General features: G+C 51.3%; 1 protein-coding gene across 1 annotated transcript; it reads left to right on the top strand.

Moving 5' to 3' along the window:
- Positions 1 to 1,913: 1,913 nt before the first annotated feature.
- LOC141729421 (mas-related G-protein coupled receptor member H-like) lies at positions 1,914 to 4,246 on the top strand. The gene has a single exon (XM_074543699.1). It carries the CDS (start codon positions 2,454 to 2,456, stop codon positions 3,372 to 3,374), a length of 921 nt encoding a protein of 306 aa, XP_074399800.1. The 5' UTR covers positions 1,914 to 2,453; the 3' UTR covers positions 3,375 to 4,246.
- The last annotated feature ends 8,098 nt before the right edge of the window (positions 4,247 to 12,344 follow it).

Below are 12,344 nucleotides of genomic sequence, written 5' to 3'. Positions count from 1 at the left end.
TCCCAAATCTGCCACTGGAGAGCAGCAGAGCCCAACAGGCCACACCTGCAGCCAGGGAGAGGCCAGGGACTGGGAACCCATCGGGATGGCATGGCATGGCATGGCATGGCATGGCATGGCATGGCATGGCATGGCGTGGCATGGCATGGGGTGGGGTGGGATGGGATCGATGGGATGGGATTGGATGGGATGGGATAGGATGGCATGGGATGGCATGGCCTGGCATGGCATTGCATGGCACGGCATGGCATGGCATAGCATGGAGAGTGTGGCAGCGATGGGAATGAGGAGAGATACCACAATTCAGACAGAATAAAGTTTCTAACACTAGCTAATGTTGTTACCAATGGAACTCTAAGTAAGCAGGAAATGCAGAAGGATCTCTCCGTTTTCTGAGTGTGCTGTGAGACTTTATAAAAGTGTTTTATCCACTATAACCATACATAGGCATTAATTTTTTTTTTAATCTAATAGTTAAACACCATTTTCCTAGAACTCATTTCCATGCACCCTCTTCCTTCTGGAAGTTTTTTGATGGCCCTGGAGGTTCATTGAGAGGGGTCCCTGGTGTTCGTATTCCCAGAGTGCTATGATATTAAAGGTTACCTTGCCTTTAACTTTTCCTTTGGCCATGTGCTCTTGCTTTTTGTTACAGCATTTGCCCCAAACCCCTGGAGGCTTCCCTATCAGTTTCTCCACTGTTTCCAGCCACGATTACCATCCTGTGTTCTTCTGAGGAGCACATCGGAGCTGGGTCCTAGAACTCTACAGCCAGGAGGAGCAGAGATACTGCTGGGTTCCCAGTTGGAGTGGGGCAGGATCATGGTATTGGGTGGGTAAAGGGGGTGCTGGGAGGATCTGGGTTGTTGGAGGTGGTTTCGGAGCAGTCTGGAGTGGGTCAGAGTGTGTCCCAGGCATCTTTTCACTAAAAATCCTTTCTTAGGATTTTTACCTTCTGAGCAGCTGAGGCCTCAGAAACAAAATGTAAACAATGGTTATCTGCTGCTGTGGAATGCAACAGGTGGATCTGTGGTTGGTCTCTGGATGTTTGGATTTGGTGACCAGTCACAGCAGAGCTGGCTCTCGCTCTCTGTCCGAGCCAGCTGCCTTTGTTATCATCCTTTTCTACTCTATTCAATTCTTATCTAGCCTTCTGAGGAAACCTTTCCTTCTATTCTTTTTAGTTAGTTATAATGTAATATATACATATCAGAAAATAATAAATCAAGCCTTCTAAACATGGAGTCAACATTTTCCTCTCTTCCCTCAGCCAAGAACCCTTGTGACCACTGTCACAAGAGTGGGTTGGAAGGGGTCTGGATCCCAGCAGTCCTGGAGGAGAGCAGAGCCTGAGAGGCCGTGCTCAGAGTGGGGGAGCAGCAGCTGTCTGGGAGAGCTGTGGGATGTGATAGGATGGGGTGAGGATGGAGAGCAGGGTGGAGATAGGAAGCAAAGATGAGCATGACGTGGGGATACAACTGGGAGCTGCTCAGCTCTGCTGCTCAGCTCTGCTGCTCAGCTCTGCTTCCTTGGGCCCTGGCCATGTTTTGGCAATGATCATGGACCGCTATTCCCAGATTGGGAATAGTTCTGGAGAGCACCCAGCTGCCTCACCTGCCCTGCCGGCACTACCAGCATTCCAGTGCTGCCAGCACCACCAGCATCCCTCTGCTACTGGAAGGAGCATGACCTCTCAAGAGAAATGAGGAATGGTAGAAACCTTTTGGAAGATGGAAGGATGTCAGACAATGGATCTTCTGGGAAGGACTGTTTTCTATCAGGAGGAATTGCACAGCCATTCACAAAGTCCATTTGGCAAAGAATAAAAAAAAAAAAAATCAGATCAATAACCGTAAGGCTGTGGAACTCTTACATAGCCGACGTTGCAAAACCACTTCTGACTGCCCTGTGACCCCACTGAGTCTGGGGAGCAATAACAGGACAGGGCACAGAGAGGAGCCAGAGGAACAGGAGAGGGGGGGGTCTGGGAACATTCTTGTGCATGGTACCGATCTGGGAGGATCCACTTTGGAATAAGGATTCCAAAAGAGCAAGAGATTACAGGAAGCGCGCTGATCTGCACAGACCCCTTTGCCTGCTGCTGCCCCACAGGGAACAGGTCAGTGGAATGTTTGCCTTCCTCCCTACCCCACCTTCCTCTCCTGCAGCAGCTGCTCTCTTCCTGACACCCTCTCCCGGTGACTGCAGTGCCCTCCCCAGCTTCCCCCTCCTCTGCCCTGTGCCTGAACAGCCCAACCCTCCCACCTCCCTCTACCAGCAATTTCCACCACCCTCCTCCCCTGCACACCTCATTCCTCCCCACTGAATCCTTCCCACTGCAGGGAGCTGCTGAGGAGCCACATGGTCCATCCCTGGATTCTCCAAGCACTGACTGCCCAACAACTCTGACCACAGCCACGGGCCACATCCCACTGCCTGCCCAGTGTCCATCCATGGAGGTGACCACCGTGTCCCCATCTCCTGCCTCACCCACTGAAGGAGATTATCTGTGTGAGACAGATGTCACTGATGTGGCCATACACAGTGTGACACTGCTCATCTGCCTCTGTGGGCTGGCTGGGAACGGGGCTGTCATCGGCCTCCTCAGACTGAAAATCAGGAACTCTGGCATCTTTGACCTGGCTATTGCTGATTTCCTCTTCCTCTTTTTTGCAGTCCCCTCTGCCTTCCTCTTCCTGGTGGAGGACATATCCTGCTCTCCTATCCTGCCCCTGCTGTACCTGGGTTTCCTTTTCCAGCTCTCAGTGCTCTCCTACTACTGGGGACTGTTCTGGCTGATGCCCAGCAGCAATGTGCAGTCTATGTACAAGCTCTGTAAGCTCTGCTGCCACTGGAAGCTTCCAGAGCGCCTGATGTGGGTGGTGATCAGTGTCCAATCCTGGGCCTTCTTTGCTCTCTTTGCTGTCATTCCTGCAGTGTCATTCTTGTGCCCATCATACGAGCAGGAGCACTGCCGTGTTCCTCTCATCTCCATGTACACCATCATCCTGCTCCTCTTTGTTGCACCCGTGGTCATTTCTGGGACAATTGATTTCATTAATGCCAAGAGGGTCTCCCAGCAGCAGCAACCCAAGAGGCGCAACATCGTTATTGTCATCATTGTGCTCCTCACTCTCATCCTCAGCTTCTGGAATTTCCTGCAGCAGCTCGGTTACATCGCTGTGTCCTCACAGGTTGCTTTACTGCTCACCTGCATCAACAGCAGCATCAAACCCTTCATCTACTTCCTGGTGGGGAGGTGCAGGAGGCCCTGCTCCATGGGGTGCCTCCGGCTCTCCCTCGAGAGGGTCTTTGAGCAGCCAAAAGAAAAAACTGACCACAGCGATGATGCCACCAGAGACACAGGAGTCTGAGCCTGCTGAACCCTTCCCCTGGTCTGCTGAATGAACCCAGGAGGGTAGCTGAAGTTTTCCTTGAGCCTCCTAAATAATCAATATCCACAGGATCACCCTCCCTGTGGTGCTGTATTCCTGCAGGAGAAGGGAGCAGGGGCACTGCCTTGGGTGATTTTTGTGGGATGCTCTGCAGGGAGCACATTGCAGCATGGCTTTCCTCCTCCCTCCTGGATCCACATGGCTCCAAGCAGTGCAGCTGGGCTCAGTGCTGTTCCCCACCTCTATTCCCCATGGAATGACCCTCATGGCCTCAGTCCCAGGGAATGAACTCCATCTCCTTTGGCTCAGCAGATGAGTTTCATGGTGTTTTCAGGGAGCTCTTGCCTGCAAAGAATGGGACACCTTAATCCCTGGGGACAAACCCAGCACAGGGTGGCAGTGATTTCCCAAATCCGTGCAGGGCTGGTGCCTCTGGATAGCAGGAGCGTGGTTGGGATAACTGGGAGCATCCTTCCCCTTCTGTCTGTTTTTTTTTTCTTCTTTTTTCTTTTTCTTTTCTTTTGTTTAAGATTTGGAGTTTTTCTAACGTGAGTACTGTGTTCATGTTTAGATTTGTAATGCTGATCTCTGACCATGGTGGTCAGTTGAAGCCCGAAGCACTGCAAAAGCTCCGGGAAGGCGGGACAGAGGAGGAGCTGTGTTGGAAAAGCGGAATGGGTCTGAATGTGGGGGTTGGATTACCGGGGGTAGTTTACCAAGAGGGTACAAAACCTGTTTCTGTTTTGAGCAGTGTGCCTCTGGCCTTGCCTCTGGCTGCGAGTGCGCACTGCGCACTGTTCCTTTTACCTTGTCCCTTGTTGTATTTTAATAAATTTTTAAAATGTTAAGAAGTGAAGCGTCGTTTCTCACAACAAAGAAAAAGAGCACTTGAAAAAAAATCAAGATCAACAACCCCAAGCCTGTGGAACTGTGTGGAAGCCAAAGATGCAAAACCATTTCCGACTGCCCTGTGACTGAACCGAGCTTGTGAAACACCACCGGGACAGAACACACAGAGAGAGCCAGCAGGATGGGAATGGGGAGCTCCTGGTGATCTGGGCACTTTCTCCTTCATGTCCCTGACCTGGCAGGAGCCGCTTTAGGACATGGATCCCAAAGGAGCAAGAGGGACCAGGAAGCGCCGCTGATCTGCACAGAGCCCTTTGCCTGCTGCTGCCCCACAGGGGACAGGTCAGTGGAATGTTTGCCTTCCTCCCTACCCCACCTTCCTCTCCTGCAGCAGCTGCTCTGTTCCTGACACCCTCTCCCGCTGCCCGCAGTGCCCTCCACTGCTCGCCACTCCTCTGCACTGTGCATCCCGTTTGTATCTTGACTGAAATCGGCTGAAATAAACTTTCTAACACAATGGGAAGCATTAGGAAGCAGGAATTCCTTACCTGCACAGAAGGATCTCTCCCTGGTCTGTGTGCAGTGAGACTTTACAACAGGGGTTTTATCCATCACAACCACACAGTCATTAAAGTGTGTTTATTATCTAATACATACATATCACTTTCCTAGAACTCATTTCCAGACATAGGATCAGGGGAAAAACCCAGTGGGATGTAACAGCTTTCATGAAAGCTTCTTGTGTCTCCCTAACTTAGGGGATGCTCCCCAGGGGCTCCACAACTCCCAGTTTTTACATTATTAAGAAAGCTTCTCTGAAGGATTAACTGAATTAACACAAAATTACAAAAACAATCAAAACCACGCATAAGACCATTTTCAAAATGCAAACTATTCTGAGTTCTCAATGTCCAAACAGATTTCCTGGAGTGTCTCAGAGCTGGCAGGAGGAATGCAGGGTTTTCTTAGTACGGTTTATCAGGAAACTGAGTCAGGAGAAGGTTCCTTCAGCAGGGACTGGTTCTCTGCTACGTGTGATAGCATTGCTGGCTGTAATTGGCTCTGTACGAGGCAGTGTAGGTGCTGGTGTGCCTGCTGGAAACTCCAAATAGAAATCATTAACTTTTCAGAAAAAGATGGTTACTTTAGGGGAGCTTTTCTTCCTTTCCCTCCCAATTACCCTCCCTCTGATATTACTAAGGAACTCTGGGGGAAGGGATTCGTGAAGGGAGGGTATGGAAAGGGGGGAAAGGTGGTAGGAATTTGTGGGAACATAAAAAAGGGGTAATAGGACAATGGAAAGGAAAAGGGAAAATTGGGAGGGGGGCAGGGTGGCCACTGGACTTTACTAGCAGGGAGGAATTGGGGAAGGGTATTAGAAGAAATGGGACTCATTGGACTGGAAGGTTCTTTCATTATCAACCAGGACTTTTGGATGCTGGACACCTCATTGGTGTTCTGTGTTCTTCTTCCTTTTAAGGTATTGCTGGGGCTTGATGGTTGTTGGTTTGAGGTTCTATTTCCTTGGTAGGTGTGTGGAAGACTTCTGTGATGTGGATAATATTCTGCAGGTTTGCAGTCTGATGCATGTTTACTACCTTGCACTGGAACTCCACCAGGTCCTGTCACATTGGCTGCTTGGGGGCCTTTTCTTCCTTGTATTATATTCCACAATTCCTCCATTTCCTGGACTGTGGAGGTATTTCACAGGGTTATTCTTTGTAGCAGTCTGATGAACAAACACGTCTTCTTTGTTATCACTCCGGGTGATGAAATGGTGTCTGTTTTTTACACTGAACCATTTTACTGTCCCCAAATGTTAATGGCAAGGACTTTTTACCTTTGCCAGTGGGTTTGTGTTTGTGTTGCTGGTGCTGGGTGTGGTGTTGGTGCTGGTGTGCTGCCTTGTGAAGTTTGTCCCACTGCCAGTACTGGTGGCAGTGCTGGAGCTCGGCCCCCTCCCGGGTCTGTCTCAGATGGTGCCCAGGGGCGTTGCCAGCACGGGGCTCTCAGGGCAGCCACGGTGGGCAGGGGGTGGTGGTTTCACTGAGCCACTCGCTCCTTTTTCCCTGATGGGCCCTGATCTTTGTACTGCCCTGAGAGCAGGGTCAGCCCCCCAGGCCCCGAGAGAGTAAAACCTGGACTACCCTCCATGTGTGTGGGTGGGGGGAACTCCAAACGTCTCACCTCACAGCAGAATTAAACATCTGTGGATGCTGTGCAAAGGCCCTTTTTGCTTCTTTGCACTTCACTAGCAGCAATGCAGTGTGCTACAAATGGTGCCCCACGTTGGGTGCCAGCTGATGCCAGCCACTGGAGCCTTGACCTTGCTCTTTCAGGACACCCGCAGCCACGCCAAGGTGTATGGAACAGCTCCAGGAAGAATTCACCAGGAGCTGAACCTCAGAGCTGCAGCTCTACAGTGGGATTATCTCTACCAGCTTCAGGGATTAAAGTAAAAGAGTCGAAGGATGCTCTCCGCCTGGTCTCCCAATAGTCCTTTAATGCAGAGATTCAGAAGGGAAAGGGAGAGAGCAGCCCTCCAGGGGTTTATAGCAGGCCAAAAACAGTGGGCAGGTACAAACAGCCAGCCAAGGGGATAACCTCAGGGGAGGAGCAAGGGGAGAGGTTTACATCCATGGGGGATACAACTTAGGGGGAAACCAACTTGGAACACAGGGAGGGATTTGGAAGCAACCATTATCAGAGAACCTGGCTTACGAAACTGAAGGCTCGGGTAACCTCAGTGGTTGTGTTCACTGAGTGCAGAGATATTAAAGGTCACGTTGCCTTGAACTTTTCCTTTGGCCTTCTTGTTACAACACTTGCCCTGACACCATTGCAGGCCTCCTTATCTGTTTCTACAATGGTTCCAGGCACATTTATCATCCTGTGTGATCCCGCAGAGCACACTGGAGCTGGGCTTTCCTCCTCCCTCCTGGGTCCTAGAACACTATGGCCAAGAGGAGCAGGGACTCTGCCGGGGTCACTGGTGCAGCAGGGGAGGAGAAGGACTGTCAGGGAAAAACGTCAGCCCTGGGTGGGTCCTGGGGTGTCAGAGCAGACTGGAGGGGTCAGGAGAGGGTCAGAGGGGGCTGGAGGGGGTCTGGATGCTGGCAAAGCCAGAGGAGAGCAGAGCCTGACAGGCCATGCTCAGAGTGGGGGAGCGGCTCCATTTGGGAAAGATGTGGGATGTGATAGGATGGGGTGAGGAAGAGAGTGGGGTGGGAATGGGGTGCAGAGACTGGGGGAGGGGAGGGGAGGGGAGGGACCAGCTCACATCTGCTTCCTCAGGCCATAGGAAGTCTTTGGCAATGATCCCAGAGTTCTTCCTGGAACAGGAGTTACTTCTGAGAAATACCCAGCTGCCTCACCAGGACTGCCAGCATTCCAGAGCCACCAGAACCACCAGCATCCTTCTGCTGCTGGAGGGGCAGTGACCCCACAGGGAAGAGAAACAAGAAATGGTGCAAGACTCTCAGGAGAGAGAAGGCACTAGGAGAAAGGGACAGTCTGCAGGGAAGGAATGTTTCTCATCAGGAGGAAACAGGGAGGCATTTGTAAAATGTTTCATTTGGAGCTTTTGACAAAAATCACTTCCTCTGTCTGAAAAAAACCCCACGACCAAAAACTCAGAGGAAGTGACATTCTGACATAGCCAAAGATGCAATCACCAACACCACCCATGACTCCATGGAGCCCTGGTGAGCAACACCCGGACAGGGCACAGAGAGGAGCCAGCAGGATGGGAATGGGGATCTCCTGGTGACCTGGGCACTTTCTCCTTCATGTCCCTGACCTGGCAGGAGCCGCTTTAGGACATGGATCCCAAAGGAGCAAGAGGGACCAGGAAGCGCCGCTGATCTGCACAGAGCCCTTTGCCTGCTGCTGCCCCACAGGGGACAGGTCAGTGGAATGTTTGCCTTCCTCCCTACACCACCTTCCTCTCCTGCAGCAGCTGCTCTGTTGTGCCATCCTCTCCTGGTGACGCGAGTGCCCTCCACAGCTCAACACTTCTCTGCCCTGTGCCTTATTTTCATATTCCCTGCAGAACAGCCCAACCCTCCCACCTCACTCCTCCCCCCTGAATCCTTCCCACTGCAGGGAGCTGCGGAGGAGCCACATGGTCCATCCCTGGATTCTCCAAGCACTGACTGCCCATCCACTCTGACCACAGCCACGGGCCACATCCCACTGCCTGCCCAGCATCCATCCATGGAGGTGAGCACCGTGTCCCCATCTCCTGCCTCACCCACTGAAGGAGATGATCTCTGTGAGACAGATGTCACTGATGTGGCCATACGCAGTGTGACCCTGCTCATCTGCCTCTGTGGGCTGGCTGGGAACGGGGCTGTGCTCTGGCTCCTTGGCTCCCGCTGTTTGTCCAGGAACAGCATCATCCTTTACATTCTCATGCTGACTCTTCTGGACTTCCTCTTCCTCCTCATTTTGTTGCCCTCCCCTCTATGCTTCCTGCTGGGGAATATGTCCTGCTCTATCATCATGCCCTTGCAGTATGTGTGGTTCCTTTCAGGGTGGCACTGGTGTCACACACCTTTTGTCTGTACACACTGACATGCATCAGCATCCTGAGGTGCAGCTCCATCCACTGCTCGCTCTGGCTCTGCTGCCGCCGTCCCCAACACCTGTCATGGGTGTTGCTTGCTCTGCTCATCACTTTCATCACTGTCTTTGCCACCATGATTTCTCTGTGTTTTGTCCAGCTATCTGAGCACTGCTGGGTGTCTCTCATCTCTGTGCACGCCTTCAACCTTCTCCTCTGTGCTCCCATCCTGCTCATTTCCAGCACAATCTTCTTCATTAAGGTCAAGCCTGGCTCCCATCAGCAGCAACCCAAGAGACTCAACATTGTTATCTGCCTCATTGTGCTCTTCACTCTGCCCCTCAGCCTCTGGAATTTACTGCAGTACCTCGGCTACACCATTGTGTCCTCCCAGGTTGTTTTCCTGATCGCCTGCATCCACAGCACCATCAAACCCTTCATCTACTTCCTGGTGGGGAGGTGCAGGAGGCCCTGCTCTGTGGGATCCCTCCGGCTCTCCCTCCAGAGGGTCTTTGAGGAGACAGACATTGCCCACAGCCATGATCCTGCCATGGACACTGTGCTCTGAGCCTGTTGAATCTTCCCGCTGCACTACTGAGGGACTCTGGGACTGTGGCTGAGGGACTGCTTAATTCACCTGATGAATAAATATTTAAAGTGTCACCCTCCCTGTGCTGGTGCATCACCCAACCCCTTTCCAATGAGAGCAATGGTGGATTTCTCTTTACAAACATGCTGTGGGTCTGCTGGTAGATACAACTAGCACTGGGAGATAAAGGAAACAATGGGAAGGATTACACTGATTGATGAATGGAAGAAGATATTTCCATTTAGAAAGAAACTTTAGGTTTGCTGATAAATGAAATTAGACATCAAAAGGTGAAAGAAAGAATGGGGAAGAAAAACCCCTAATTTGTGTAAGATTTAAAAATTGAAAGGGTGGGTTATATGTTAGAGGGAAATCTTTAGTGTCAGGCATATTGGGGAGTCTGTACCTCTCAAGTACCTGAGCCAGTGGGGAAAGAGAGAAGGGAAATGCGGCCAGGAAATTAGAACAAAAAGGGAGGCTGTGCCCTCACAAAAATTGGCGAGATCCCAGAGGAATGCCTCAGAGCCTCTACCTTTACTCAAATAAAGTCAAAGGACTCCTCAGTCTCCTGTTTGGACATAAACCTCTGATGTTTGTGGATTAATATTCCTAAAATCAGGCTGCACTGGGATCTCAGAAAGCCTGCTTAGGCCTCAGCCTTGAGGAGCAGCCCCTGGGCTCAGCTCCTGTGGTGCTGATCACAAACACCCTCTGCTCCCAGCAACTGCTGCTGTCCAACCACCTCCTGGGCTTTTATCAACAGCCTTGGAAATTATTGTACTGCCCTGGATGCCACAGCATCCCTGCTCTGCCACTGTCCCAGGAAGCTGCCGGCCCCAAGTGTGGCCAGGCTGAGCCATTGCTGTGAGTGGCGCCCATGCCTTGGGGCCCTGTGAGCAGCGGCCCCAAAGGAGAGCCTTGGAGCTCTGCTGGGCCCAGCAGCGCTGAGCAGAAGCTCCCTGGCACTGGGGCCTCTCCCAGCTGGGATCTCTCCCGGCTGCTGCCCTGCGGCCCAACGCCCACGGCTCCTGGGCTCCTGGGCCCATCCCCACAGGGCTCCAGGCCCAGCCCTTGGCCCAGGGAGGAGATGCAAAGGGATCCGCAGGGAGCATTTCACTGCCTGCCAGGGCAATTGCTCACAGGCACCTTGCACTCACTCTGCCTGCCTGGCTGGCTGTGTGCACACACATCTGCATCTGCTCTGGCAAATGTGGCAGAAATGCTGCTCTCTCAGCTGTGTTAGTACCTGAGACGTCTGTGTGGGGCAGGCCTGCAAGAAATTATCAGGCATAAATAAGGTTAAATGCTGCTAAGTGATATTCCTCTGCTGAATTGATAAGTTTAATATATAACGGAATTACTGTTAAGTTGGAGTGCTGTAAAGGTTTCGGGCCATTTTTCTTTTAATCATTACTCTGTGTCCTTTAGTCACCTGCCCTTGCACTCAGACACAAACACACACAGGGACAGCACTTTGGTGTGCTGTTGCTTAATATTATTAAACCTGGTTTTTACTGATATCCTTGCTGGTGGTTTTGTGCCTTCAGAAATTCTTCCTCTGCCCTGGCTTTGGCCTCTCCCTCAGCGGGCTGGGATGGTGCAGCTCCAAGGGGAGGAGCAGTCCATGCTCCTCAGCACAGCCGCCCCCTTCCAGGAGCAGGGTGACATCTGTGTTTGTCACCATTGTCTCCACGGGCATCAACCCCCTCCCTGTGGCTTCTCTGAGGTCTCTGAGCTGGGGCTGTTCAGCCTGGAGAAGGGAAGGCTTCAGGGAGACCTTAGAGCCCCTTCCAGGGCCTAAAGAGGCTCCAAGAACTGGAGAGGCACCTTGGACAAAGGCCTGAAGTGACAGGACAAGGCAGAATGGCTCCCCAAATCCAGTGAACAGGGTTAGGTGAAATATTGGGAAAAGAAATTCCTCCCTGCGAGGGTGGAGAGGTCCTGGCACAGGTTCCCAGAGATGCTCTGGCCTCCCAATCCCTGGAGGTGTTCCAGGCCAGGCTGGATGGGGTTTGAAGCAGCCCAGTCTAGTGGAAGGTGTTCCTGCTTGCAAAGGGGTGAGATCAGGAAAAAACAACCACAAGTATTCCCAAGGCTGAGGAGGAGGAGGATGAGCTCTGGTGAAGGGCTGCAAGGGGCACCCCAGCACCCCAACATCTGGTCTCCAATAACGTTTATTGCATCATCAGAGGCACTGTAAGTAAGAAATGTGGGCTCTGATGCAGATAACCTGCAGCAAGCCTGTCGTGGTTTGGCACTGGCCAAACGCCAGGCACCCATGAAAGCCGTTCAATCACCTTCTCCTGCTCTCAGCTGGGCAGAGGAGAAGGAAACAAAAATTAAGAAAGGGCTCATGAGTTGAGATGAGGACTGGGAGAAAATACGCTCTACGCAAACAAAAACGGTTCTAATTTTCTGGTATCCTGTAAATCATTATTGACAGATTTAGAAGATGGTAATGGGAAGTAAAATTAAACTTTAAATCACCTTTCTTTACCCCAGCCCTCCATCTTTCCCATTGACAGTTCAGGGAGACAGGGCATGGACGTCCTTCACCAGCATTGAAGCACTGCCAATAAAACACTATTTGCCTGGAAAAAACATGGGTTATCCCTTACACTAAGATAGACAGCATATTCTGATAGGAATTAAAACACCAATATCATAATATAATATATTGTTAGCATTTGGATAGTATCGGTAAAATATCTTGGACATTATAGTGTATAAAAATTCCGGATAATTGTTGTTTCTTTGAACCTGTCTATGGCAAATAAATTTCCAATATGTTCACAATTTGGACTGAAAATACTTCTTAGTCTAACACAGTTTTGCTGTTAGACTTGAACTTCTTGCTGCCTGAGGGAACACAGCCATGGTTTGTGCTCCTGGGGCACCCATGATCCCCAGTGCCCAGAGCCGGGCTGGCATGGAGACGATGGCCCAG

This window comes from Zonotrichia albicollis, chromosome 6, assembly GCF_047830755.1.
Source record: "Zonotrichia albicollis isolate bZonAlb1 chromosome 6, bZonAlb1.hap1, whole genome shotgun sequence".
NCBI classification, from domain to species: Eukaryota; Metazoa; Chordata; class Aves; order Passeriformes; family Passerellidae; genus Zonotrichia; species Zonotrichia albicollis.
This window is presented reverse-complemented; position numbering and strand designations above follow the sequence as displayed.